The 27795-nt window shown below is 41.0% G+C and overlaps 3 protein-coding genes and 1 non-coding gene across 4 annotated transcripts in view; 3 read left to right on the plus strand and 1 right to left on the minus strand.

The window, feature by feature from the left end:
- The window catches only part of SIRT5 (sirtuin 5), a 35288-nt gene extending 24937 nt beyond the window's left edge, over positions 1 to 10351 (plus strand). The window contains exon 9 of the mRNA XM_008521225.2: positions 9844 to 10351. Coding sequence (XP_008519447.2) covers positions 9844 to 9919 — 76 coding nt within the window. The 3' untranslated portion in view covers positions 9920 to 10351. The remainder of the gene's footprint in view (positions 1 to 9843) is intronic.
- LOC139077542 (U6 spliceosomal RNA) lies at positions 158 to 264 on the plus strand. Its single transcript, XR_011530165.1, has one exon. It is a non-coding gene; the product is annotated as a U6 spliceosomal RNA (small nuclear RNA).
- A 953-nt stretch (positions 10352 to 11304) lies between the features above and the next one.
- On the plus strand, positions 11305 to 16854 carry NOL7 (nucleolar protein 7). The gene is made up of 8 exons (XM_008521223.2): positions 11305 to 13005; positions 13092 to 13152; positions 13812 to 13870; positions 15381 to 15412; positions 15671 to 15758; positions 16074 to 16195; positions 16276 to 16353; positions 16646 to 16854. The coding sequence occupies exons 1-8, from the start codon at positions 12443 to 12445 to the stop codon at positions 16720 to 16722; spliced, it is 1080 nt and encodes a 359-aa protein (XP_008519445.2). The 5' UTR covers positions 11305 to 12442; the 3' UTR covers positions 16723 to 16854.
- Positions 16855 to 17590: 736 nt separating this feature from the next.
- RANBP9 (RAN binding protein 9) overlaps positions 17591 to 27795 on the minus strand; it is a 92763-nt gene continuing 82558 nt past the window's right edge. The window contains exons 11-14 of the mRNA XM_070584104.1: positions 25709 to 25830; positions 23834 to 23985; positions 21773 to 21884; positions 17591 to 18583 (exon numbers count right to left, since the gene is read on the minus strand). Of these exons, the coding sequence (XP_070440205.1) occupies positions 18453 to 18583; positions 21773 to 21884; positions 23834 to 23985; positions 25709 to 25830 (517 nt within the window). The 3' untranslated portion in view covers positions 17591 to 18452. The remainder of the gene's footprint in view (positions 18584 to 21772; positions 21885 to 23833; positions 23986 to 25708; positions 25831 to 27795) is intronic.

The following is a 27795-nucleotide window of genomic DNA, read 5'->3' on the forward strand; positions in this document are numbered from 1 at the left end:
TGGTATGTGAATTATATCTCCATAAAGCTGTTCTACTAAAAAGCGAAATTGTCTTCTAACTTATCCCCTGAAAAATGGAACATTAGGCCTCTAATTTGCAGTGTGGCACATAGGTGTAGTACCTGGGCTAATTAGCATCATTAAAAGTAATATCAGGGTGCTCGCTTCGGCAGCACATATACTAAAATTGGAATGATACAGAGAAGATTAGCATGGCCCCTGCGCAAGGATGACACGCAAATTTGTGAAGCGTTCCATATTTTTTTCAAAGCAAAACAGATAAAGAAAGACAAAGAGGGACAGTATATAATGATAAAAGGGACTCTTCACCAATAAGACATAACACTTATAAATATATACGCACTCAACACAGGAGCACCAAAATTTGTAAAGCAACTCTTAACAGAACTAAAAGAAGACATCAACAACAATACAATAATAGTAGGGGACCTCAACACCCCATTAACACCAATGGATAGAACATCCAGACAGAAAATCAACAAGGAAATAATAGAATTAAATGAAAAATTAGACCAGATGGACTTAATAGATATATATAGAACACTTCATCCAAAAACAGCAGGCTACACATTCTTCTCAAGTGCTCATGGAACATTCTCAAGAATAGACCATATTTTGGGAAACAAAGCAAGCATCAATAAATACAAGAGAGTTGAAATAATATCAAGCATCTTTTCTGATCATAGTGCTATGAAACTAGAAATCAACTACAAAAATAAAGCAGATAAAGGTGCAAAAATGTGGAGACTAAACAACACGCTACTGAACAAACAATGGATTATTGAAGAAATTAAAGAAGAAATCAAATATTATCTGGAGACAAATGAAAATGAGAACACATCATACCAAATCATTTGGGATGCAGCAAAAGCAGTCCTAAGAGGGAAATTCATTGCAATACAGGCTCACCTCACTAAACAAGAAAAAGCTCACATAAGCAACCTCAAACGACACCTAACAGAATTAGAAAAAGAAGGACAAACAAAGCCCAGAGTCAGTAGAAGGAGAGAAATAATAAAAATAAGAGCAGAAATAAATGATATTGAAACAAAAAAGACAGTAGAAAGGATCAATAAAACAAAGAGTTGGTTCTTCAAAAAATTAACAAAATCGACAAACCCTTAGCCAGACTCACCAAGAAAAGAAGAGAGAACTCGCAAATAAAATTAGGAATGAGAGAGGAGAAATCACAACAGATACCAAAGAAATACAAGGGATCATAAGAGAATACTATGAAAAACTGTATGCCAACAAATTGAACAACCTAGAAGAAATGGACAAATTCCTGGACTCTTACAACCTCCCCAAACTGAACCAGGAAGAAATGGAGAATCTGAATAGGCCAATCACAAGTAAAGAAATAGAAACAGTAATCAAAAACCTCCCCAAAAATAACAGTCCAGGACCAGACGGCTTCTCTGGAGAATTCTACCAAACATTCAAAGAAGATTTAATACCTATCCTTCTCAAACTATTCCAGAAAATTGAGGAAGATGGAGTACTCCCTAACACATTCTATGAAGCCAACATCACTCTGATCCCCAAACCTGACAAGGACAACACAAAGAAGGAAAACTACAGGCCAATATCACTGGTGAACATAGATGCAAAAATCCTCAACAAAATTCTGGCAAACCGAATACAGCAATACATCAAAAAGATTATACACCATGATCAAGTGGGATTTATACCAGGGACACAGGGATGGTTCAACATCCGCAAGTCAATCAACGTGATACACTACATTAACAAAATGAGAAACAAAAACCACATGATCATCTCAATAGATGCAGAGAAAGCATTCAACAAGATCCAACACCCATTTATGATAAAAACCCTCAGTAAAATGGGTATAGAAGGAAAGTACCTCAACATAATAAAGGCCATATATGACAAACCCACAGCCAACATCATATTCAATGGACAAAAACTGAAAGCCATCCCTCTGAGGACAGGAACAAGACAAGGGTACCCACTTTCACCACTCCTATTCAACATAGTACTGGAGATGTTGGCCAGAGCAATTTGGCAGGAAAAAGAAATAAAAGGAATCCAAATAGGCAATGAAGAAGTAAAACTCTCGCTGTTTGCAGACGACATGATCTTACATATAGAAAACCCCAAAGAATCCATAGGAAAACTATTAGAAACAATCAACAGCTACAGCAAAGTTTCAGGGTATAATATCAACATACATAAATCAGTAGCATTTCTATACACTAACAATGAACCAACAGAAAAAGAACTCAAGAACTCAATCCCATTCACAATTGCAAAGAAAAGAATAAAATACCCTGGGATAAATTTAACCAAGGAAGTGAAAGATTTATACAATGAAAACTACAAGACTTTCTTGAAAGAAATTGACGACGACATAAAGAGATGGAAAGACATTCCATGCACATGGATTGGAAGAATAAACATAGTTAAAATGTCCATACTACCTAAAGCAATCTACAGATTCAACGCTATCCCAATCAGAATCCCAAGGACATTCTTTACAGAAATTGAACAAAGAGTCCTAAAATTCATATGGGGCAGCAAAAGACCGCGAATTGCTAAGGCAACCCTGAGTAAGAAAAACAAAGCTGGAGGCATCACAATCCCCGATTTCAAAACATACTACAAAGCTATAGTGATCAAAACGGTAGTGGTACAAAAACAGGTGCGCGGATCAATGGAACAGAATTGAAAGCCCAGAGATAAAACCACACATCTCTGGACAGCTAATCTTTGACAAAGAAGCTGAGGGCCTACAATGGAGAAAAGAAAGTCTCTTCAACAAATGGTGCTGGGAAAACTGGACAGCCACATGTAAAAGAATGAAAATTGACCATTCTTTTTCACCATTCACAAAAATAAACTCAAAATGGATCAAAGACCTAAAGATTAGGCCTGAAACAATAAGTCTTCTAGAAGAGAAAATAGGCAGTACACTCTTTGACATCAGTTTCAAAAGAATCTTTTCGGACACTATAACTCCTCAGATGAGGGAAACAATAGAAAGAATAAACAAATGGGACTTCATCAGACTAAAGAGTTTCTTCAAGGCAAGGGAAAACAGGATTGAAACAAAAAAACAGCCCACTAATTGGGAAAAAATATTTACAAGCTACTTATCTGACAAAGGATTAATCTCCATAATGTACACAGAACTCACACAGCTTAACAACAAAAACACAAACAACCCAATCAAAAAATGGGCAGAGGACATGAACAGACATTTCTCCAAAGAAGATATAAGTATGGCCAATAGACACATGAAAAGATGTTCATCATCACTAATCATCAGGGAAATGCAAATCAAAACTATGCTAAGATATCACCTTACACCCGTTAGATTGGCAAAAATATCCAAAACCAAGAGTGACAAATGTTGGAGAGGTTGTGGAGAAAAAGGAACCCTCATACACTGTTGGTGGGAATGCAAACTAGTGCAGCCACTATGGAAAACAGTATGGAGATTTCTCAAAAAATTAAAAATAGAAATCCCTATGACCCAGCCATCCCACTACTGGGTATCTATCCTAAGAACCTGAAATCAGCAATCCCAAGAGTCCCTTGCACCCCTATGTTCATCGCAGCATTATTTACAATAGCCAAGACGTGGAACAACCTAAATGCCCAGAAACTGACGACTAGATAAAGAAGATATGGTATATATACACAATGGAATACTACTCAGCCATAAAAAAGGACCAAATTGTTCCATTCGCATCAACATGGATGGACCTTGAGGGTATTATGTTAAGCAAAATAAGCCAGACAGAGAAAGACGAACTCTATATGACTCCACTTATAGGTGGAAGTTAACATATAGACAAGGAGAACCAATCGGTGGGTACCAGGGAAAAGGGGGTGTGGGGGGAGGGCACAAAGGGTGAAGTGGTATACCCACAACATTACTAACAATAATGTACAACTGAAAAAAAAAAAAAGTAATATCAGGGTCAGCCCCAGCAGCCTAGCGGTTAAGTTCGGCATGCTCTGCTTTGGCGGCCCGGGTTTGGTTCCTGGGCGTGGACCTACACCTCTCGTCTGTCAGCAGCCATGCTGTGGCAGCAGCTCACATACAAAAAAAGGAAGATTCACAACAGATTTTAGCTTAGGGTAAATCTTCCTTAGCAAAAAAATAAATAAAGTAATAGCAGAGCCAGGTAACTGAAGCCTCTTGTCTGCCTGAAAGAGCATCTGACCACTCCAAGAGTGGGATGGGATAGACTTTCTGAAGCAGGAAATGAGCTACATCCCCAATTGCATTCTTCTTCTAATGTCGTCTAGTTTAGGTTGTTTGATCTTCAGTTCATCTCTAATGAGTATAAAGAATTAACACAAATCATTATAGAAGAGTAAGAAAATGCAGATAGGGAAAAAGAAGAAAGTAAAATTTGAGTGTTTCCACAACCCACAATGAGTTGCCCTCTACCCTTCGTGCCCTGGACTGAGCGGCAGGAGCTGGGCATCCCTGTGTGGTGGTGGTCATGTCTTCGTGTGGAAGGAAATTGGATTTGGTAGTGTTTCCTGCTCGTGAGGAAGAGATTCTTGGCGGATAATGTATGTCATTACGTCAGTCGAGCCTCCCCAACCACAGACCTGCTTCAGCTGCTGTTTTTCTTCAGCCACGTCCTGAACACCTGTGACGTCTCTGTTCAGACAAACTAGCTACTTGCTGGTTAGAAACTTTGATCAATTTGACAAGTTCTCGTCGGCCAGCATCTACACAAGAGCCACCATCTGTTTGTTGGCTTCTCTGGGGAGCAGCTGAGGCTGTCTGTACCACAAAGTCTGGGATTTTTCCCGGATGAGTGCAACTGACCAGTGAAGCCAGCAATGCTTTCATCTAGGAGCCATCCAAGTCGACATTTAGAAGAGAGCCAGTGATCATCGTCTCATCCTACTCAGTTTTTCCAGTGGAAAACCAAGCCTAGAGCGATTGAGTGTCTTGTTTAAACACACAGCTTAACGATGGCAGAATTTTCTCTTGCATCTCATGCGTAACAGACTTGAGTTGAACTTTACTCTAGGTCAGGGGTCAGCAAACTACTGCCTACAGGCCAAATTCACCCACCGTCTGTGTTTGTAAATAAGTTTTATTGGAACTCAGCCATCGCCAGGTGTTTACGTGTCTTGTACAGCTGCCTTTGCACAACAACAGAGTTGAGTACTTGCAACAGAGACTGTCTTGCCTGCAAAACCTAAAATATTTACTCTTTAGCCCTTTACAGAAAAAATTTGCCAACCCCTGCCCTAGGTTAATGAGAAAAAAGAAAATTGGAATAACATTTCCTGCTACTTTTAACCTGATTTTCTTTATTACCTAAATGGATAGCAGGAAAGCTGCCAACATTGTAAACTTGGATCTCACAAGACTCCTTAGATCTTGCACAAATTGTTTGGATTCTTTGCTCCAATTCTAATTTAGAGACAGAGTCATAGAATTTGCCTCCCACTGAAATGTACTAATATTTTCAAGGTGTTAATTAGTTCCTGTTATGTTTTTGTCATTTTTCCCATCCCTGATGGTTGTCTTGGATGATTTCTGATAGACCATTGCTGTTAGAGTAGACACTAGGCATTTTCAGATTTAGGCTGCAAGGTTTTGACTGTTACTCAACCCCAGGGGTCCCTGGCCTGTAGGGTCTGTGCATTTCCTGAGGCCAGAATAGGGTTTGTGCTAGCTGCGCGGCTGGTGTGTAGGGCCCTCCAGGCACCCTGGGCCCACCACACCCTGCAACCACCATGTTGTTCATCTTTGAATTTCTCTAAACTTGGAATTTAGTTGAAGTCCACAGAGATTTATTAAGTACCTACTATGTACCAGACACTGTTCTAGGTGCTTAGGATGGGATATATCAGTAAACAAAGCAGAAAACCTACCATGTGAAGATGACATTCTAGCGGTGGAGGCAAACAGTAAAGAATCGCATAACAAATGTGCAAACTCCACAGCTTGTTTGCAGGATGGTGATGAGGCTCTGGGAAGAAGCAAAGGCAGGGCTGGGGGAGTAGGCAGCTTGCAGGGCTTGGCTGGGCAGTTAGGGCAAGCCTCACTGAGAGGAGATCTGAGCAAATCTGAAGGAGGTGAAGGAGTTAGCTCAAGAGATTATCTGGCTAAGAGCTTTCCAGACACTGGGACCACCTGGAGCAAGGGCCCCAAGGGGCAGCTCACCTGGGAGGTCTAAGGGGCAGCAAGGGGGTCAGTGTGGCTGGAGTGGAGGGAGGGAGAGGGGGAGGAGTCCCAGCAAGGGGGGTCAGTAAGGTAAGGAAGTGACATGGGGGGGGGGTGGGGAGAAGTGCCCCCAGCAAAAGCTGAGTACCCGCAGAGTTTAGAAGTCAGGAATTCTCAGCTAGAAAATGGTTTTATAGATGGCTTTGATGATGTATTTACTCGAGAGTGTAAAAGGCTGCTTCTTTCCATTTGCCTTTGACCGCATTTGGCAGGGAAGTCCAGCACCCTCCCTGGCTGGATGATCCAGGGTGGGTAGTAGGGGTCCTTTAGGCCATGCATTCTAGCCCCCAGTGGTCTGTTAATCAAAAAAGTCGTTTAGAGCCAGCTCTGATGGCCTAGTGGTTAAAGTTCGGTACGCTCTGCTTCGGTGGCCCGGGTTTGGTTCTGGGCTCAGAACCACACCACTCCTCTGTCAGTAGCCATCCTGTGGCAGCAGCTCACATAGAAGAACTCGAAGGACTTGCAGCTAGAATATACAAATATGTCCTGGGGCTTTGAGGAGGAAAAGAGAAAAAAGAGAGGAAGATTGGCAACAGATGTTAGCTCAGGGTGAATCTTTCCCAGCAAAAATAAATTAATTACTTTAAAAAATAAAGTTAAAAAAAGTCATTTAAAGCAAGAATAATAAAAAAGGATACATATATGCCTTAAATATTTTATTTTCATTTAAGGCATAAATGTGCATTCATTTGCTTTTTTTTTGTTTTTTTTTTTGCTAGAGCTAAAGGCCTTTTCTTTGAGTGAGAATCTGCTGGTTGGAGCTCACCTTTCTTGCATAAATCATACTCATAAGCCTGCTGGTGTTCCCTGAGTTTCCCTAAGATAAAAATCACCCCAGCCCTTATTTTATAAAACAAAACAGTCAACCAAGAACTCAGATCTCCAGGCCCCAGTCTAGACTTCCTGAACCAGAATTCCCAGGGCCAGAGGACTGCTTATTTGTCTGACAAGTGACCCAGGTAATTCTTATAATCAGGAAATCCTGGAAAACACTGGGTTACAACTTCCAGTGTGCTGTTTTTCTGGTTTTTTTTTTTTTTTCTTTTTTTAAGTGGAGAAAGGACATACAAAACAGAAATTGTGACGCAAGCTCCCTCTCCAGTCTTTTCCACCCACATGGAATTTCAATGAATTATTTTTGGGAACTTGCTATGTCTTTCCAAAGCATTCAGCTAATTTTCCTAGAAATAATCCTCTTTGCACAGATCTATTTTTGAGTTCATTACATAACTTTTAATTATGTTAACTAATAATTACATTAACCAATAAAGGTGGCGTAAACATATTCTAGAACAAGCACGGCAGTCTTGGTTATCCTACAGCTGGAGAGGTGGGGCCACGCGCACAGGGGCGCTGGAATGGGGGTCTTCAAACATTTTTGTTCATGGACCCCTTTTACCTTTTTGAACTTATCTAAAAATTTTTTTAGGGGCTGGCCCCGTGGCCGAGTGGTTAAGTTTGCACGCTCTGCTGCAGGCGGCCCAGTGTTTTGCTGGTTCGAATCCTGGGCGCGGACATGGCACTGCTCATCAAGCCACGCTGAGGCAGCGTCCCACATGCCACAACTAGAAGGACCCACAATGAAGAATGTACAACTATGTACCGGGGGGCTTTGGGGAGAAAGAGGAAAAAATAAAAAAAGAAAATCTTAAAAAAAAATGCTATAAAAGAGTGTTTTAAAAAAAATAAAAAAATAAAATTTTTTTTATCAAAATCATTGAAAAAGATATTATTCCAAGTGTATTGGAAATAAAATACTGACATTTTAAAATAACACTGCCATTATCATGGTTTGAAATGTATCCAGTCAAATCTGAGTGTCACAACCTCTTGATTCCCACCATCACCCATGTACAAAATAAATATACAAGCTCTTTTTAACAATTGGAACCTTCACGTTTTTTCTTCTTCTCTTTGAATTGATATTTTCATTCTATTTTCACCACAGAAACTGGTACTAATGTAATATATTTTTATGCTAGAAAATCTTTTGTTGATGACCCTTTTACACTTCTGCAACAAAGTATCATATGAATTATTTATTTTCAATTTCCTTAAAATTAAAAAAAGTTCTATTAAAAATTCTTCTAGACTGAATTATCACTGCAGTAATCTGTAGTACATAGTTGTTGAAAACAACAAATAAATGATAAATTTTGATTAATAATTCCATAAAATTAAAATTTTATTGGAAATGCATCTTTTTTTTTTCCCTGCAGGCGAAGAGTCTCCCTGAGCTAACATCTGTTGCCAATCTTCCCTTTTTTTTTTTCTTCCTTTTTCCTCCCCAAAACCCCAGTACACAGTTGTGTATAGGTGTAAGTTCTTCAGGTTCTTCTTTGTGAGCTGCCACCACAGCATGGCTACTGACAGATGGAGGGTGTGGTTCGGTGTCTGGGAGCTGAACCTTGGCCACCAAAGTGGAGCGTGCGGAACTTTAACCACTAGGCCATGGGGGCTGGCTCTACTCTGACATTTCACACATCCCTTTATTTGATTTCGCTGTCTGGGATATGGCACCATTGTAAGATCTGGGCTGAGTGAGGGGTACAGCTTGCTTTTGTAAAGTGGGAGCAGGGTGACTGTGGAAGGCACGCTTGAATGGACTTCCTCAGGACAGAGAACATATGGAAGTTGAGGATATGGCAAGTCCCTCAAAGCTCTCCCTGCCTGGCTGTAATTTGGGGAAAGTCCTCAAAGGACTGGAGCCGCTGTGCTCACGAGGAGCTTTCTGTCAGCCAGCGTTCAGCCTGCTGCGGCGGCAGGAGTCGGAGGCCATTTGGGCACCATGGGCACCAAGGGGAATCCATTAGTGGCACCCTGGCGAGAGAACTGTATGGAGGGCTTAAGGCAGTCACGACTTGTGTTGCCTCAAGAATAAATAATGTGAATGATGAATTACATCGAGCAAATGCTTTTTCCATTTTAAATTGTGCTCAATTGGTTTTCTTATTAATAATACACTGGAACATCCTGCTTTTATTTCTCATTCAGAGTTGGCTTTTTTCCCCCTGTCCTAAGTGTCTTCCTTTGAAAGAGGCAAAGATTATTGATTTTTCTTCTTTTTTCTTCCTCCTCTTTGTCTGTTTTTCTATCTTCTGACTGGAAGTCAGAACTAGTCATGAAGTCCAGTAGATGGTCTGGGAGGCTGTTGACTCAGCTGAAATCCTCATGGTCTGCGTGGTGCATGAGGTGGTCTTTCTTCTGTCCTTAGTAAATGTGAATGCTATTTTAGTGTAGTATATAGATTTTTTAAAACTTACAGTGGCAGGTATGAGTTTGGCAATACAATCACAAAATATACTTTAGAATCATGCCTCCTCCTACCCCTTAAAATAAAATTCTTATTTAGAGCACATAAATTCTAGGCAGGTGCTTTCCTAAATTCCCTTAGTCACAGGGGCCAACCCATAGTGAGGCATCTACGTCTTGAGTTGTCAGAAACTAGATGAAGGAAGTAGGCACGAAAATTCCTACTACCATATTTGTGAGAATTTGGATTTTACTCCAGGTGTAACTCAGGACTGTGTGCCTTGCTGAAGTGCTCCATTCATCTTGGTCGTAACTCTGCCGCATGTGTCCTTCTGTTTCAGGTTTCATTTCCAGGGGCCCTGTGGTACGACTCTTCCTGAAGCCCTAGCTCCTCACGAAACCGAAACTGTTTCTTAATTGTCCTGGAGAAGGAAGAAATTATAGTGCGTCTGTGTACTAGGCCATAAAGCGAGGAGAAACGGTCCTGAGGATGTGAGCTGAATATTGGGAGATGTAAAAATATCCTCTGACTCCCTGGCTGGAACCCACCCTGTTGATAAGATAATGATGGGGGCTTTGAAGTATCAATAGCAAACGTATTTAGAAGTCAGAGCACTGTAAAGTTACTGCCTGCCGTTTGGTTTGAACGTAAACATAAGATACCTCTGATGTGATTGGTTGGTTATTGGGAAGGAAAAAAATTTGTAATTAGATTGTCTAAAAAATGTAATTCTTCTGATTGTACTTTTGCTCTTTGGGTAGAGATAGAAGGAGAGGGATAAAACCCTAGTATTTCTGATTTTTGCACAAGTTTTGGTGGAAAATAAAATCACTCTCTACAGTAGGTAATTTATTGTATGAAGATGTTACCCCAAGAGATGCTTTTGGTGGGGTGGGGGGGGGGGCTTTTTCTTTTCAGCGTTTACCTTGTTTGGCTGCCTTACCTTACAGTATGCAGGACAGCTTACAACCAGAACTCACGCAAGAAGGGAAGAGAAAAGGAGCAGCAAGGTAGAAATCAGGATGAGGAAAAGCCTGATGCAGATCTCTGGACGCCAAGGATAGACACGGCCGCCTCAAGTTCAGCTCTGGCCACGAGGGAAGGGAGAGGGACGCGTGACAGCTTCTCAGTCTCATAAACACAGAAGCAGACAGTCCCTGCGCGGGCTGCCCAGCTTTCCCAGACGCTGACTTCTGAAGGGGGAGTTTCCCGTGGGACTTGAAAAAATTACACTCGTCTTACCTGGGCGTAAAGTAGTAAGAACACAGCTCGCTCCTCAGGTCCCGTCACATGACGCAGCACGCAGGGCCCTTGGAATGCCTGATGGCCGGCAAGGGCAGAGGCCTGACCGTGGCCCTTAGTAAACAGCGTAGGAAGGTCACACAGTCCCCGGGGTCAGGGGGCTCCCTGGGTGATTGCGCACCCAGCCACAGCACCTCAGCCCTTGCCGAGGTGCAGAACCTACCGGGAATCTGAAGGACCAGCCGCGCACCCTCAGGGCTCCATTCATATTCTACGTGGGCGCTTAGGCGTGCACCCTGAGGGGTCTTGGGATATTAATAATGCAGTTTTTGCAGATAAAATACCACCATTCACTTTTAATAGGTTTGTCCTCGGGCTTCTCAAAGTTAACTTTATACATTTTCCTAGCGTCTCAAAGACTCTGATTATATTTTTAATTGGTAATTTCGGTCTGACCGAGGCCCAGATATTTCAGAACTGTTCTTTGAAACTCTTCTCATCCTAGGCTTGTGGTACCAGCGGCACTTTTGGTTTCCGTTTTGTCATTTTTGTTCATGTTTTGGTTTGGTTGTTTTAAATTAGGAACTGCTTCTAAATCAGAAGATTGAAAATACAAAATTTACGTGAGGTAGAATTATTCAATTCAACTTACTATTTACTGAACATCTCCCACAGAGGTTAGAAATAAAATGATTAGTGAGACATGGACCCTACCCTCAAGGAGTTCATAGAATGGTCGGGACAACTGCCGTGTAAACTGTTATACAGTGTGGAAACTACAGTGACAGAAATTTCTGCAAGATTCTGGGGAGAATGCAATTAGAGATAAGCAGAGTAGGGATGGGGTAGATGAGAAGGTGCTTGAAGGGCTTTAGGAGGGTGTCAGCCTGAGTGGGAGTCTTTAAGCTATAAAAAGGAGGTCCACGTGGGGCAGTGTGTGTCACTAGAGGAACAGCATGCCCCAGTGCATGGCGAGTAGGAAATCACTTGGTTTGCTCAGAGAATGGTGAATCATTTAGTACTGTATAACGGGTGGGAGAAGATACAGACAGAGATCACGGAGGGCCATGGATGCCAAGAAATGAAATATACTTGCGGGGAAAAATAAATACAAAGGTACTAGGGCTGCAGTCACTAAGTAATGGTGAAGTCCTTCCACCAAATTCAGGATCTGCGATGGGCCGGCTCCTGTTCAAGGTCCTGGGGTTACCGCAGGGAACCAGAGGCGTCCCTACTCTCAGAGCTTATGGGGCGAGTCAGACAATACACTGTTAGGAAGTGGTGTCAGTGATGAACACGAACAGAGGCGTGGACAGGCAGTGGCCGGGGTTCCAGAGGTCAGGGAAGCCTGAGAGAGGCGGCCGAGGTCGCCAAGCACACGTTAGGCGCCGAGGATGGATTTAAGCTTCTCTGTCGACCCCGTTTCTTGTCGGTGACAACAGGACTGAGAGGCGTCGGGGTCCTGCCGCGATGGCGCATTTCTTCCCTCTGAAACAGCACTACTTCGGGGAGTGCGGGGAGCCGAAGCTACAAATACTGATAATTGGACCGACCAAGCGGATCCCGGGGCTAAAAAAGGCGGCACTGGGGGCCGGGGTCGGCGGTCACCGCACGGCGTGACCCACGCCAGCCCGCCTCGAGGAGCGCGGAGACCCAGCCAGCCCCGCTGTCAGCCTCCCAGCCGACGCGGCAGCACGATGGACGCTCGCTGCCTAGAAACAGCCGCACGTTCCCCGGTCTCGCAGCTGGAGCTCTCGCAGCTGTGGGCGGGGAGGGACCCCCCCCCCCCACTCCGCTCGCCCTCGGCCTCGCCCTCCCCCGCTCTGCGCCTGCGCCTCTGCTCGTCGTGGGGCCGCCTCCCGCATCCGCGGAGTTCGCTGGGGCCTCCGCACCTGCAGGGGGCGCTGGAACCCGCGACGCTTGCTCTTCACGTCACTCTCCGCTTGCGCGCTGCTTCCGGGTCAGAGGTCAAACGGTGTGGCGCCGCTTGGGTCATGGTGCAGCTGCGGCCGCGCGTGTCCCGCACCCCGGCGTCGGCGTCGGCGATGGTGGACGAGGGCCAGCCGGCCTCGGAGGAGGAGGCGGAGCACGGACTGTTGCTCGGGCAGCCCAGCAGCGGCGCGGCTGCCGAGCCGCTGCAGGACGACGAGGAGGGGGACAGTGAGTTTGACGAGGACGAGGCCCCGGAGGAGCTGACTTTCGCCAGCGCCCAGGCAGAAGCGAGAGAAGAAGAGCGGCGAGTTCGGGAGACGGTGCGCAGGTTCGGAGCCCGCGGCCGGCCGGGAGCACTGCCCCTGCCTGTCCTGTCTGTCCCTCCCTGCGCTGACTTGTCCCCCTTTGTCCCAGGGATAAAGCGCTGCTGAAGGAGAAGAGGAAGCGACGCGAGGAGCTGTTCATCGAACAGAAGGTTAGAGGGTAGGAAGCGTCTCCTTTTCGAAACAGCCCGGCTCGGGGTAGAAATCCCGTGTTTGAGGCCGAAGCTGGAAGCATGCGGGGCGGGGGAAAAGTCGCCAATATTTCTTCTGACAACGGTGAAAGCAAAGATGCTCCTTCTCTTTGCTCTCCATCGATTGAGAACGAGAGTGGGAGGAGGCGTGAATGTGAAATCGTAGGGTTAACCCCGCCTCTGACGCTCAGCTGGCCGTGACCCCTTAGTCAGCGAGCCTCGCGGTGGTAGTTTTGTCTGAACCTGGGTTACCGTGAGGATTAAATGAGGTGCTTTATAAACTAAGGGCCTCGCTAGCCCATATTCGTAAGATTGGCCGCACAGAACCGACTCCAGACGGACGTAACGTAAGTGCTTTCACTGTGTAACCGAACCGAGGGTTGGAATGCGGTGGGCACCCTCTCCGGCCTTGACCGGCTCTTCCAACGAGGTGGAATAGCTTCTGAGTTTCGTGGGCCCCATCCTCCCGCAGCTTAGGGGTAGTGGGGGCAGTGCGCAGCCTGATTCCTTTATTTGCTTAGATTTGGGGCTCTCCTGAAAATCGGTAACTTCAGAAGCAACCCAGGGCATATTATCACGTACCTCGCTTTTTATTGTTTCTTAAAATGTCTTTATCTCAGAAAAGAAAACTCCTTCCAGATACTGTCCTAGAGAAGTTAACTACAGCTCCACAGACTACGTATGTAACGCACCTTTACTACTTGCTTATATGTCATCTTTGAATTTTACTCATACATTTAGTTCAAGCCACATAATTGAAGAAATTGTAAAGCCTAAATTTAAAAGCTACGTGGTAGACATTTGAATTTGATGGGAAAGTTGAAGGGAAATGCTCCACTTCCTTTCAGTCTTTGGCCTCCCCCCCCCTCCACTTCTCATAAGTAACTCCAGCTGCTGAGTTCCTGATCCCAGTGTGTTCATTCAGTAAATTTCTGAGTGACTGTCACTGTACTAGGGGCAAGGTAGATGGTGGTTAAAAAAAGTGTTTTGAAAATTATCACTTCGTGGTGTGGCAGACACTTATCCACAGGCTTCCAAAACTCAGCTTGTCCCATACTTGCCTGACTGCCACAACCTGTCCTTCCTCCTCGTTCCCCATTTTATTTAGCAGCTTTGCCATCCACTGATTGTTTAAAGCCAAATGTTATAGTTGTCCACTTCCTCATCTGTGCCATGGAATCAGTGAAACCTTACCAAATTTAGACTTCTAAACATTTGGTGTGGTTTTCTATCCCCCTTGTCTCCCCTTATTGCTTTAAGTTCAGAGGTTTAGCTCTATATTTTTTACCTAGGCCAGTGGCTCTCAAATTTTCAGTAAAACTTATTCTAAAGAGTTACTCAGATTCTGAACACATCAAACATATATAGGATCTGTGTGGTAGCACATTCCCTTTCATCTTTCAAGACCAAGCTCCAGTGTCACCTCTTCCTTCTCTCACCCCCCCCCCCCCCACCATTGCTTCCTCCTTGTACAGCTTTTAGTGTGAGTGCTGCTGTATGGGCCTCTCACATTGTATTGTCAGTTTATGTTTCTCCATCAGACCCCTAAACTGTTGAATAAACTGTTTGTGATTTCTCCAAATGCGGCAGGCCTACCACCTTTCACTTCATATTTCAAATACTGTTATTAGATAACTCATTCTTAAGTCTTTCACTTTAACTCCACTAACCACACAGTCTGCGTCCTTGGAAGCTTACTGATAGATTGATTTTAAATTTTTTTTTTTTTTTTAAGATTTTATTTTTTTCCTTTTTCTCCCCAAAGCCCCCCAGTACATACTTGTATATTCTTTCGTTGTGGGTCCTTCTAGTTGTGGCATGTGGGATGCTGCCTCAGCGTGGCTTGATGAGCAGTGCCATGTCTGCGCCCAGGATTCAAACCAACGAAACACTGGGCCGCCTGCAGCAGAGCACGCAAACTTAACCACTCGGCCACGGGGCCAGCCCATGATTTTAAATTCTGAGAGTTACTCCTGTCCTGGTATATACTAGTTTTTGGACTGGGAGTTCGAAGTGCACTGGGCAGTAACTTTTGCTTTCCAACACTGGTTAAAGATCCCAAGTAAAAACTGAGGATGGTGGTAATGAAAGAGAGGTGTCTTATTTGTAAAATCAGATGAAACTGTGTAGTTGAGTAATCTTTTATCTCTGCCATTCTAAGCACGTTTTTTTTTGCTGTCCTTCATTAGCATAAAGAAATCACCCGGGAAGTTGAAAGAAGGTATGAACTAGTCTAATTTAAATACTTCTCATCTAAGAGTCAAGCGCATTTGCAGATCTTTGCGGTCAGATCTTACTGGCCCTTAGAGAGCATGGGAATAGGCCCGGCCAAGTGTAGCTTGGGCCTGTTCCCTCTATTTATTATAAATAAAAATCACATCCAAATTAGTGTGTAGCAGATATTTAAAGTGAAATCCAGTAAATGTACCTGATTTATTTTTACATAAATGATAATTAGAAATACAACTCAATCTTTTAGTTATTTTGCAAAAGAAAAATGAAGAATGTGAAAAAGGAAGTGACTCCAAGAAAACTAAAGAAAAAGTGCAAAAAGTACAGTCTGTTGGGTAAGAAGAGTCTTCTTTTGTTCATGTAGGACATAAAGATGACCTTTGGAGACAGTTAAAGCAGTTTCAGATCGGGTCCTCTGGAAAAATTAATTTTGATGTTTATATAAAAATACATTTGCTTTACTAAAATGTAAATATCAGTCTATTTCTTGAAAAAAGCCTGTAATTTAGTTTTATTCATCTTATGTGTGCATATACAAAGTTTTGATTTTGTTTTTTTTTTCACTTTGAGACAGCTAACAAAAATACTTTATTTTGAAAGTAAGCACGTTATCAATCTCATTCATTTTTACCTTTTGTATTGATCACCAGCCACAATAAAAGCTACTTGGCTGTAAGGCTCAAAGACCAAGATCTGAGAGATTCAAGGCAGGAAGCAGCCAAAGCCTTCATACAGAATTGTTTATATGGTCCAGGAACCAACAGAACGACTGGTAATTTCCTTATGGACTGTTTTTCCTCCCTTTTCTACTGCAAATAAAACAAAGAAATGATAAGTAGTTCTCTTTTCTAGTAAATAAGTTCCTGTCTCTTGACAACAAGAGGTTACCAGTGAAAAAGGCTGCAGCCCAGTTTTTGAATAACGCTTGGGGTAAGATCCAGCTCTTGGCTCTGATAATTTTATATACCAAATGTTATTTTGTAAGGAGATGGTAAATGCCCAAATGATTATAAAATATCACATTTTTTCCTTAAAATGGCTTCTATATTAATGAAGTTGCTTCTGAAAAATAGGTCAGTGTAGTATGTATGCATGTCTGATACACACTCTAATATACCTAGTTTTAGTATTTACACTCATATAGAATCTTGAAAGTTTTTGAACTGCTTCTTGGGAATTTTCTCTCTCTAATATTCTTACTGCACAAAACTTTCTCTTCTAGGAACCCAGAGAAAACAAAATGCCAAGAGGTTTAAAAGACGGTGGATGGTCAGAAGGATGAAAACTTCTAAGAAGTAAATCAGAGCTAAATGAAGAACGAGTACTTTGTATGTATAGAACTTAGGATTATTTAGTGAATTTTTCTGAAAAAATTAACAAATCATTTATACATCATCTTAAAGGCTCGTTAATAAATCTATTTGGGAAGTACCCAGTCACATTTCATACTTCTGTTACAGTTGCGCCTTGTAATATTTGAGGGTCCTGGAAGGAAAAGCAGTTTAAAAGAATTGTTTTCCTTTATTTTTGTGTTTGTTTATGCATTTAGTTGAATACAAGCAAAACCCACACCAGTAAGGGCATCTCCTGTACCTGGCCCCATCCCTGCACTGTGGGGGTGTGGCGGGAGTGGCAGGGAGGAAAAGGAGCAGTGGACATCCTGGAGAAGTCCTTTCAGCTGCAGCTCCCAGATGCCTGAAGTCTTCTGGATATTTTGGTGCTATTGATGAGACTTTGTTTCATAGAATATGGAATAAGAAAGAAGTTAACTGTGGAAGAGTGCAGTATCTAAGTGTAGATCAATACTTGTTCTTTTTAAAGAAGGTTCAAGTTGTGGTGTAATACAGTCAACAGAGGCCTTTGCCAAACCAAAGGATTTGCTTATCCTGTCGAACGGCCTGTTGAAACCAGTCTAGGGGTTTGCTTTACTGGCAAGTCATATGCCACATTATGATTATGAAAATCAGGAGGTTTTCCGTTTCCTTTCTGTATCACCTACAGTATCAGGTTTGACCTTAATCCAGGGAGGCCAGTAAACTAAAGGCAGTCTTAGGTTGTAGAACTCAAATTTATAGTAGAAACCATTCATTTCAATTGCTCTCATTTTATATTAATCATAAGAAGTATGCAAAGTCCCTATTATATAAACTCAACTGACACTCTAGTATCTGTAGAAGTAAATTTTTAATGGCTGGTTAATTATATCACTACATTTTTATTGCAATATAGTACTCATTTAAGCACTTAAAAATGGAAGGTGTACAAAGATTAAATTAAGACACGGTAAATTGACTAAATATTTGGTTTTTATATAAATAAAGGTCATAACCACACTGTTGACATGTAATACTGTTATAATACAACAGTTAAACTTGTGAGTCTACAACAGAAGTCGGTCTGTAGTTAAACAGGAAACAAAGTTGAAAAAGACCATGTTAAAACAAAACTACTGGGACTAACAGGTCGGGATTGTAAGTAGCAACAAACATATTCACTCAGCTCCTGAGTATTTCAAGTTTTACAGTACACATTAAAAATGATTTCTTCCATCAACACTATAAATTCAAACTGTCGGATGTTTATGCATTTTGCAAGTTACACTGATTGAATGCTTATATGGGAGTGGGGGTCAGAACATCTCCCAATTTGAAGTTTACACCACCCACATGCTAACACAAACACAACTTGTTCCATTTCCTTCCCCCCTCTCCCCCCAACAAAGAAGGCAGGGTTTTTTGGTTTCTTTTAGGTAATTGTTTTAAAGGATTTGTGATGATCAATTTGAACGTCTGAAATTCAGTAATATTTAACTCTTAGACAACTAAGAGGTTAAAGATGGAAAATAATTTCTCCTAACACTAAGTTAGAAAATCATTTGCATCATGCTGTAAACTAGGAAGCAATGTAAAGCGACAAAAACCTGTCCCCAGTACATAATTAAAAAAATCTAAATTTCAAATCAGCAGAGCTGGTCTACTTCCATGTTGACTATATGCCACAATATAAGTGTGAACTCCTTAAATGCATAGCTAATGTAGGTAGTCTTCTACTGTGGCAAATGCACAGGATCCGATTCCTGATCGAGCCATCAGTCCTAGACATTGTGTGGCCTGTCCCATTGCTAGGGCAAGTGGAGGTTGCTTTGGCAGATTGTGGGTTTCTGAGGAAAAATGATTAAAAATGGAAATAGCAATTAGCACGACATTTTTAAAACCATCTCTCAATCAGGAAAATATTGCATTACTTACAAAATCATCAATGCCTAAAATGCTCTCAACTACTTAACTAGCAAAGGTAGTTTTTACACAAATAACGCCATGGACACATTACTCTGACAATGTAATATGGGTACTGGTATTCAAGTATAAGAAAAATTCTTGGAGAATTAGACTTTTAAAGTGTTAGATATGCAGGAACTTTTACTTCCAAGCTCTGATGGGAAAGATGTAATTTCTTATCTCGTATTTGTAGTGGGGAGTAAGGAATATTTAGTATTTCTCTTCTACTTGATCAAGGTCAGTTAACATTAACAGAGAAAAAGGCACCAGGTTTTCAGTAAAAGTTTCACTGATGGATTCTTGCCCTTCTGGGGACAGGACCCAACTGAGGCTGCCTAATGCTCTCCTGGAGAGCAAGTGGTCATGGGGACCATGAGAGAAAATAGAGCAAAACCACTCCATAATTTTGGAGGGGTTAATTTACAATTGATAGGTCAAACATTTTAAAAGTTGCCAATAAATTAAAAGTTTCCAGAGTCCTATATACCAGAAATTTCTTTGTCAGACAGTTGTACAAATGTTTAATTACCAAAATTTGTTCTTTGCCAGAGATGAAAAAATGAACTAATGGTAGAAGTGGCCAAACTCAGAAGCTGGTAATTTCTCCTTTTATGGAGATGTCCAAATTTTAAGTTTATGTAGATTCCCAATTAATAAAATTACTAATCAGTCCTTTGTAGACACAGCTGAGAACAAAGGGCAAGAACAGTGAGTGAGACATGGCTGGTAAGGCTCCATATGCTGCGATTCCACTCTTGCTTCTCAGGTTGCAATGTGGTGGGAGAAAGAAAAGTTCCAAAAGGGATAAAACAAAAATAAAAAGGAGGCAAGTTCAAGATTTAAAAGTACGAGAGAAAGTAAACTGGATTAGAAATATAATAATAAAAATACCTAAGAAAAGGTGCACAGATTGGTGAGAAGGTATGGTTTGAAAAGTAGTCCGTGGGTTAAGATTAAAGTACTACTGGCTGTTGTTTGGCAAGACACCATTTAGCCAAATTTTGATGATGATAAACATTTTTTGCCAACTCTAAACAGGACTGACTTTATAGTTTAATTTTACCTTAATTTCAATCAAGAACAATTTAATTTTTACGCAAAATCAATATAATGGAATAAACAGAAGGTTCACAGGGAAGTAACCTTGCTCAGAGGTAAGCATCTAGGGTACTTTATAACAACTTTACTTTGGCCAAGGGCGGCAGTAAGCATCTTTAAAGTGTTTTTTGCATATGGAACTTGTAGGAATTACATACAATTAATATAACTTTAAGCATTATTTACAGATGAAACTATAATACGGCACAGTATAAATACACACATACACCCACAGTGATTTAACAATCTTTGTCATTAATTTGGTAGGAATTATATACTTTTAATGTAATAAATTTAAGCACTATTTATAGCTGAACCTACATAATAGATAGCACAGTATGTAAGCCTACATACATCTATCTTGGATAATGTCCTAGGTAATTTAATTTTAAAAAATGTAATTTCCGTCGAGAACCCATGATATAAAAAACTGTCTTCTTCAGAAATTCTTTCCAAGTCTGAGTGTTACCAAATACAAAGCAATTAGGGCTTCTTAATTACCTATAATGTAATTTCAACAAGACAACTATAGTAAACCATAATCTGCCTTACAATCCAAGCATTGCTACTAAGTACTCTTATTTTCACCAGTAGAACTAAATGAATTTCGTATAACCAAGGAAAATACAACACATTGAGCAAAGAAAATTCACATTATTTATTATGTATAAATTCTTAATTCAAGAAAAGTATAATACAAGACACTACTCTAGTCCAAAACTTCAGTATTAGACCTTTACACACAATGAATAATGAATTTGATAAGGGCAAAGAAAGAGATGAAGGGTCAAATCAGAATATTTTTTTTTTGGCACCTGAGCTAACATCTGTTGCCAATCTTTTTTTTTCCCTTCTTCTCCCAAAAGCCCCCCATACATAGTTGTATATTCTAGTTGTGAGTGCCTCTGGCTGTGCTATGTGGGACGCCTCCTCAGCATGGCCTGATGAGTGGTGCCACGTCTGTGCCCAGGATCTGAACTGGTGAAACCCTGGGCCGCTGAAGCAGAGCGCACGAACTTATCCAGTCAGCCATGGGGCCGGCCCCTGAATACTTCTAATTGCTTCTCTTACATTCCGTCTATAGGAGCCCTGACCCTCGTTCTGAGTCTCCCTGTGTAAATACTCTCTAGTCTACTCTCTGTGGCACTGCGCTGATATACCTACAATAGTTGGAAACATGTTGCTAAAAGCCCCCAAACCTGACAGAGCTAAACGGCACAGAACAAACTTCTAAACTGGTAGTCCCATTTTACCTGGGAAGTTAGAGTCTAAAGTCAGGTGAAAAATCACTCATCTAAATTATGTTTGAAAAGAATTGCCCAGAAATTAAAAGTTTTATGTAAACAGTCAACCCTATACTTTATATTTAAATGCACAAAATGTACAGTTACAGAATTCATATAAAGAGTGTATTTGTTCAGTACATCAACAACATACGCTACAGTGGGTTGCTCAGAGGAATGGCAACCAACAAGGGGCACAGCAAGTTCCAGTTTCTCCCCCTGGCTAAGCCTATTTAAACTGCTATCCTGCTCTTCCCCTACCCTTTTTATTTGGTGAGGGCATGTACTTAAATATGCTTAACTTTAATGCAAATATAATTGACTCCAAGGGCTGGTGTTGACAGGGCACTCAGAAGCCCCCTAGAAGTCCCTTGTGCCTCTATCTTAAGCATGGCGCGGAGCTGTGATGTGGGTGGCTCAGGTTAGAAATGCTTACATACATGCACACCAAAACGTACGTTTTCCAAACATCCCAAGAAGTACCCCAATGTACTGTTTTTCTTCCATTTGAATCTACTTAATCTGGAATTGAGATAATGGAGGAAGGTTTCTATATTTTAAGGTAATTTTAATTTTTAAAATGTAGAAAACATTTCCCTTATGATTTTACCAAAATATAAATGCCAACACAAATACCATCTCAAATATTCAGAGAATCTATACGAAGCTGTGTTTTTTGGCTTTACTTACCTAATATTGCACTGTTAAGAGCTGAGCACACAGGTTCTCTCTGAATTGGGTCAAGCTGATTTCCAACTGGGCTGTTCCAAGGGTCTGAATAAGCTAGTAAACTGAATGCATCCTGTTGAAAACATAGCAATTTACTTTTTAATTCAAATAGTTAAATTACTGTGCTCACCATGGTTGCAAGTTGAGAGAGAGCGGTAAAATATGGCTTTAAGGCACGAGACTACTGTAACATTTTTTTTTATTCTTCTCCTCAAAGCCCCCCAGTACACATAGTTGTATATTCTGGTTGTGAGTGCCTCTGGTTGTGCTATGTGGGACGCCTCCTCAGCATGGCCTGACAAGCATTGCCACGTCTGTGTACCCAGGATCTGAACCAGTGAAACCCTGGGCCGCCGAAGCGGAGCGCACGAACTTAACCACTCGGCCATGGGCCGGCCCCTTCAATGGTTTTTAAAGCATCCAGATACCAAAAAGGTTGCGAACCTCTGCCCTAAACACACTGAGTACCTAGCAAAGAAGTACTCAGCTTCCCAAATGGATAACTTTAGATACCTAAAAGAACATAATAATAAAGTCTGAGAATTAAGTTTCTTAGCACTCCTGATATCAGAAAAGGTTCTACAAAGTTGCGCTGTGATGAAAATTTCCAATCTAGAAAAATCAGTTATACTTTTCAAATGAATTCGACTTCAATTTAATAAACATGTATTTAACACCCAGGTGCTATATGCATTAGAGGTATTTAAGGGGTGGGGTGGTAAGGAAAGACACAGTCTAACCTCAAGAAACAATCTTAAATGGCAAATGTGGACAGCCATTTTTCAAAAATATGAATGCCTGATTTGACTTTATAAATGAAAAATTGCTTAAATTACATAATCCACTAATTTTCTTTTACTTAGCATAAAAATCATAATTTACCCTTTTCTTTTGGGGGTTAGCTCAGGGTTGACCTTAGAAACAGCTATCCATTAGACAAAGTACTAAATATGGTGAATACACCTTTCTTCCTGTCACAATGGCTGAAAACACAAGACAGCGTGCCAATACTTGGTTGTGTATACAGGTGGCTCCTTCACCCCTCCTAGACAGATACGTTCTGTCCACACAGATGCTGTACTGAAACGCTGGTGCAGGGAGCTACTTTATTCCTGATCTCTTGCCATATTTGGTGCTCCTAGGCGTGGTGACTGGCGCACTAACTCACTGCGGGTCAGGAAGGGATGGCAGGAGCCGTGCCCTTTCCTACCACACTCACGCATCAGTCTCAAGGGCATCACCTGCCACCTCCTCTGTTTTCTGGACTTCTTTCAAAACATTCAAGAGAAAATGTTCATAATGAATCAACTTTGAGCCCAACCGAATGCAGAACAAAACAACAACAACAACAAAACAAAGAATGGCAAGGTTAATGTTTCTAGGCTTACAGGCCGGTGGGACTTGGAGGAATAGGAAAACCACGTCTATACAACTAATTGCAACGCTGACTTATGGTGCGGAAAATCCATCCCTCTTCAATTGCTACACAAAATTGTGGCTAACTTATTGAACTGCTGAAATTCTATCCATCACAGACATCAGTCCGGCAGGGATGTGAAAATGTATTTTAATTATTCTGACTGTGAAAGATGACCCAGTCCTTCAGCAATCACCATCAAAACGAAGACCATGTATTATACAGTCAGTATGCTGCAACCCTGAGCACTGTTGACTAAAATAAAAATATCTCACATTTAGTTTTATCGGCAAAGTCACGTTTCTCCTAGTAACTCTGCCAATTTTACAGCTGAGAAACTCAAACTAATAAAGTAAGACAGGGCACACGACACTAGTGAGCGGCAGAACTGGGACTGAATCCCCATTTTTACTCCAAGGCCAGTGCTCGTCCCTAGAGCAGAGCCAGCGACCCCATCAAACGTGTGCGCTCTTGAATGCGCAGGAGGCCAAGGGGGAGTTCATGTCCAAGTGCTCCAACAAGAATTCCTAGCACTGCTCAATGTTTTACAAAACTACATTCTAGTTCCTGTGACATTTATAATTTTTCAAGGAAAACAAATTTACCTTCAACATTTTTTTATTTGCTGTGTTCTTGCCACACTCTCTCCTCAGCTGTTCGCTCATTGCTTGCAGCTCTCTTCCAAAGTGAATCATTCTTTCTATGGCGGCTTGACTTCCTCCACACAACTGGCGGCGTAACTGACCTGAATCAACTTCTGTGGGCAAAACAAACAAGCATCTTACTACCTGACCAAAGGGGGTACGACGGAGAAATAAACATAAATTGCTTACAACATTTCGGATGTTTCATTAAGTAACTACCACCTAATATTTCATCTAAATATGCAAACTTATTTTTAATTTAATATGGAACTTTGCAGCTAAAAGGTATACTTTATCTAGGTCTCAAGAGCCTAGGATCCAATATCTAGCATGCAGCTGAAAATCAGGTGACAACCTTCCAGTGTTAGGATGTACCTATATGTCAGAGAAGATTTTATGAAAAGTTAAGCACAACTCTCTAAAACTACATTAAGCAATACTAAAAAAAATACTAGCTGCCTCTCAGGCTGCTTTACCTGACAGAACAGAGATGGAATAAAATGATTCCTGGAGGCTAAGAGAGACTAAATGACTCCAATCAAAACACGGAAGATACCATATTATACTAATCAAAAGGGGTAATTACACCACTTTTAGAAATATACTTGCAGAAAATAATTTTATAGTATATATCTTGACACTGATCAATAACAACCATATAAATCACTAATAATAACATAGAAATTACTAATAAAGACATTGGTGTTGATGATGGTAGTTAACATTTACTAAGTACTTGTTTTGTGCTATTAGCTTTTCACAGATTAGCTCATTTAATATTCACAATGACCTATGAGGCAGTTATTATGACACCCATTTTACAGATGAAGAAACTGAGGCACAGAGCTCTGAAGTACTTGTCCAAGGTTACACAGCTAGTAAGTGGCAGTTGCAGAATTCAAATCCAGGTCATCTAGCTCTAGAACTCTAGCTCTTAATCGCTATGCTTACATTACTCTGAATGTGGAGGTAGCTGAGACCTGTTTGAGTAAACCTAGGCTGCCTTTTTACTCAAACTCCTTGCTTGACAGAGTGAATTATACATTGGAACACACAATCCTCAACAACAAAGTGGTTGTATAAATAATATAAGAATAACTTTGCATTTATAAAGTAGTTTCTTTTATATATACTCAAACAATTTGAATAAATATCTTTTAAAATACTAAGAAATCTAATGTCATGGAATTCTGACAAGAATTTATAAGCGTCAACAATTTTCACTCTCCAATTGATGGGAAAGCTTGCTGATGGTTTAACTTTATGGTACAATTTACTATACAAGTTGTCAACAAAGTAAAATCATGCATGTTAATATATCCTTCAGCTACATAATTGTTTTCTGGGGGAAGGGGAGTCATACTTAAGCATCTACTATGTGCCAGATACTGAACTATGCATAGTCACATATATTCACATTAAATGAATTTAAGAAATTCTGTTTGATTAGAATTTATAAAATCATCTCTACCCATTTGGCCTTAACTGCCTGTATCGAAGTAAGTGTAAAAACGTTTCATATCTCCACGCAACAGGTTAGTACTGCTGCATTAATGACAGCACTGAAGGTGCGCTGAAACAGACAGTTCAGCAGAGAACACTGTGTTCAGTATGTTCAGATCTTAACTTCAGAAGGCACTGAAAAGAAACTCTACTCTCCCTAGCAACCCACTTCACAAGAAAGTTTCAGAGGAGTAATATGTATCACTGTCAAATCCAATGGCACATACGTCTTTAAATTTGATTTATGCTCATCGTCTGTGAATCAGTACAAGTAAAAACATAAGCTTGTAGTCATCATTTTTTATTAAAAATGTAAGAAATATCACTGCAGACCCATTTCGGTGTCACAATCTTCCATTTCGTGGTCATGTTTAGAGCTACCATTTAGGAAACCATTGGATGAAGTTTCTCCAACTCCATTGGAGTAGTGATCTGTTTCCATGTCTACATCATTACTGAAAACGAAAAAACAAACCTAATTTTAGAAATAGCATACTTGCAGCTTAGTTTAAAATAAATTACTACTCAACTACATAGCCTACTTATACACTGACTTCATAAGGCAACAGCAATCTGCAAAAAAGGTATTTAGTTAAATCGTGAATATTTTTGAAGCCACATATGGAGCTGACTCTCAACAAATCTGTACTCCTGGAGATAAGGGGAAAAAAACAGTACAAGTACTTAAACGTAGTGGTTTTATGACTTTCTATCAATATGGAGAGATCATATTTCAGCACATACTTCCCACTATTTTTCAAACTCAGATCTGCTCTTCATTCTTTGTAATCAACTCTTGCCCCAGACCCCCCACCTCACCCCAGCCTTAATTTCTCACATGTCGGGAAAAAACCTCGCAAAAACAAATGGCTCCTGGAACCCACTTCACCTCTTTCCTGCCCTCATATTCAGTTCGCTTCTAGACAATTTTTTCTTTAATAATCTTAACATTTTGGAATTTGTCCTCACTACTTAAAAATATACCCTCTCTCAAAGATAAATAATAATCTTAAAAGCTACTTGGTCTCATCCTCTCATACCTTTCCAGCACCCAACACTATTTTCCTCTCGTGAACTTTCTTCTAGGCTAACGATTCTAAAGTATTGCTGAATTTTTTTTTTTTTTTTTAAGATTTTATTTTTACCTTTTTCTCCCCAAAGCCCCCCAGTAAATAGTTGTGTATTCTTCGTTGTGGGTTCTTCTAGTTGTGGCATGTGGGACGCTGCCTCAGCGTGGTCTGATGAGCAGTGCCATGTCCGCGCCCAGGATTCGAACTAACGAAACACTGGGCCGCCTGCAGCGGAGCGCGCGAACTTAACCACTCAGCCACAGGGCCAGCCCCAAAGTATTGCTGAATTTTAATTTTAAAAATGCTGTCTTGGAATCTTAGATGTTTCTAGTTTTCACTCATTTCACATTTACTGAATGAATAAACTACATGCCAGTAACCACATCTGGACACACTGAAGTTGTCAGTATACGTCCTTCAGATCCATGCACACTCCATGCAACGGTAAATACCTCATCTTTATGATTTCTCCTATGAAGATCGAGGTAATGATTATATGGCACAGAAGGACACACTTCACAAAAATTTAGGAAATATTTAAATAAAATTGACCTTTTCTCATTAAAAAAGCAATGCATATTCATCTGTAGGGAAAAAACCTTGAATGCAGATGGGCAAAAACCACCCTCTGCACAGTGCCACGGGAGGTAACCCCTGGGGAACAGCTTGCGGTGCATGTGGGAGTTCACGTGTGGGTGCCTGGATGCATACACACTTCCAGCAGTAAAACTTACAAGGTAAAAAGACACAGAGGTCTAGGAAGAAGCGGCCAATGGCCCTAGGACTCCTTGTCAGTCAGAAAAGCTTGTTTACTACCTTGATAAATTTTGAGAATTGGTAAGAAAAATCAAACTTTAGAAATAATGTTTAATTTAATGGAAACCCTTAAGATCACAGCTTTTAGTGGTCTTATTAATATACTAAACCGTATTTTTGACAATTCAATATAGTATTTGAGAGGGAGTCTTTCATTCAACACACATTTAAAGCCTCTGAGCTATGTTCCATGTTAGGGGCTAAGGATCTATTGAAACAGCCTCTGCCCTAGAGGAATGAACAGCCTATAAAAAACTAATAACGTTACTGTATTACAGAGGATGAGTACTATGATGAAAGTTAACCACAAGGAGTGACACAATATTTGACGGGGATATAAACCAAGGAAAACATCCTGGAAGAGGTAACACCTGAACTTGAGTTTTACAGCTTGAACAGACGTTAGGATGGAGAGGGAGGGAGGGTGGGGAGAAGAGCATTGCAGATGGGGGAAGTACAACGGAAAAAGCACCAGTCTGGAAGTCAGAAACACTGAGCAGCAGTCTCAGTACTGCAACTTACTAGCTACTCATT

Source organism: Equus przewalskii, chromosome 19, assembly GCF_037783145.1.
Source record: "Equus przewalskii isolate Varuska chromosome 19, EquPr2, whole genome shotgun sequence".
Lineage (NCBI taxonomy): Eukaryota > Metazoa > Chordata > Mammalia > Perissodactyla > Equidae > Equus > Equus przewalskii.

Bases quoted from the DNA above. Each gene is read 5' to 3' on its own strand.
- NOL7 (XM_008521223.2), top strand. From the start codon at position 12,443: ATGGACGCTCGCTGCCTAGAAACAGCCGCACGTTCCCCGGTCTCGCAG. The intron at 13,153-13,811 runs GTTAGAGGGTAG...TCTTTATCTCAG, and splicing joins AGCTGTTCATCGAACAGAAG to AAAAGAAAACTCCTTCCAGA. The intron at 15,759-16,073 runs GTAAGAAGAGTC...ATTGATCACCAG, and splicing joins CAAAAAGTACAGTCTGTTGG to CCACAATAAAAGCTACTTGG.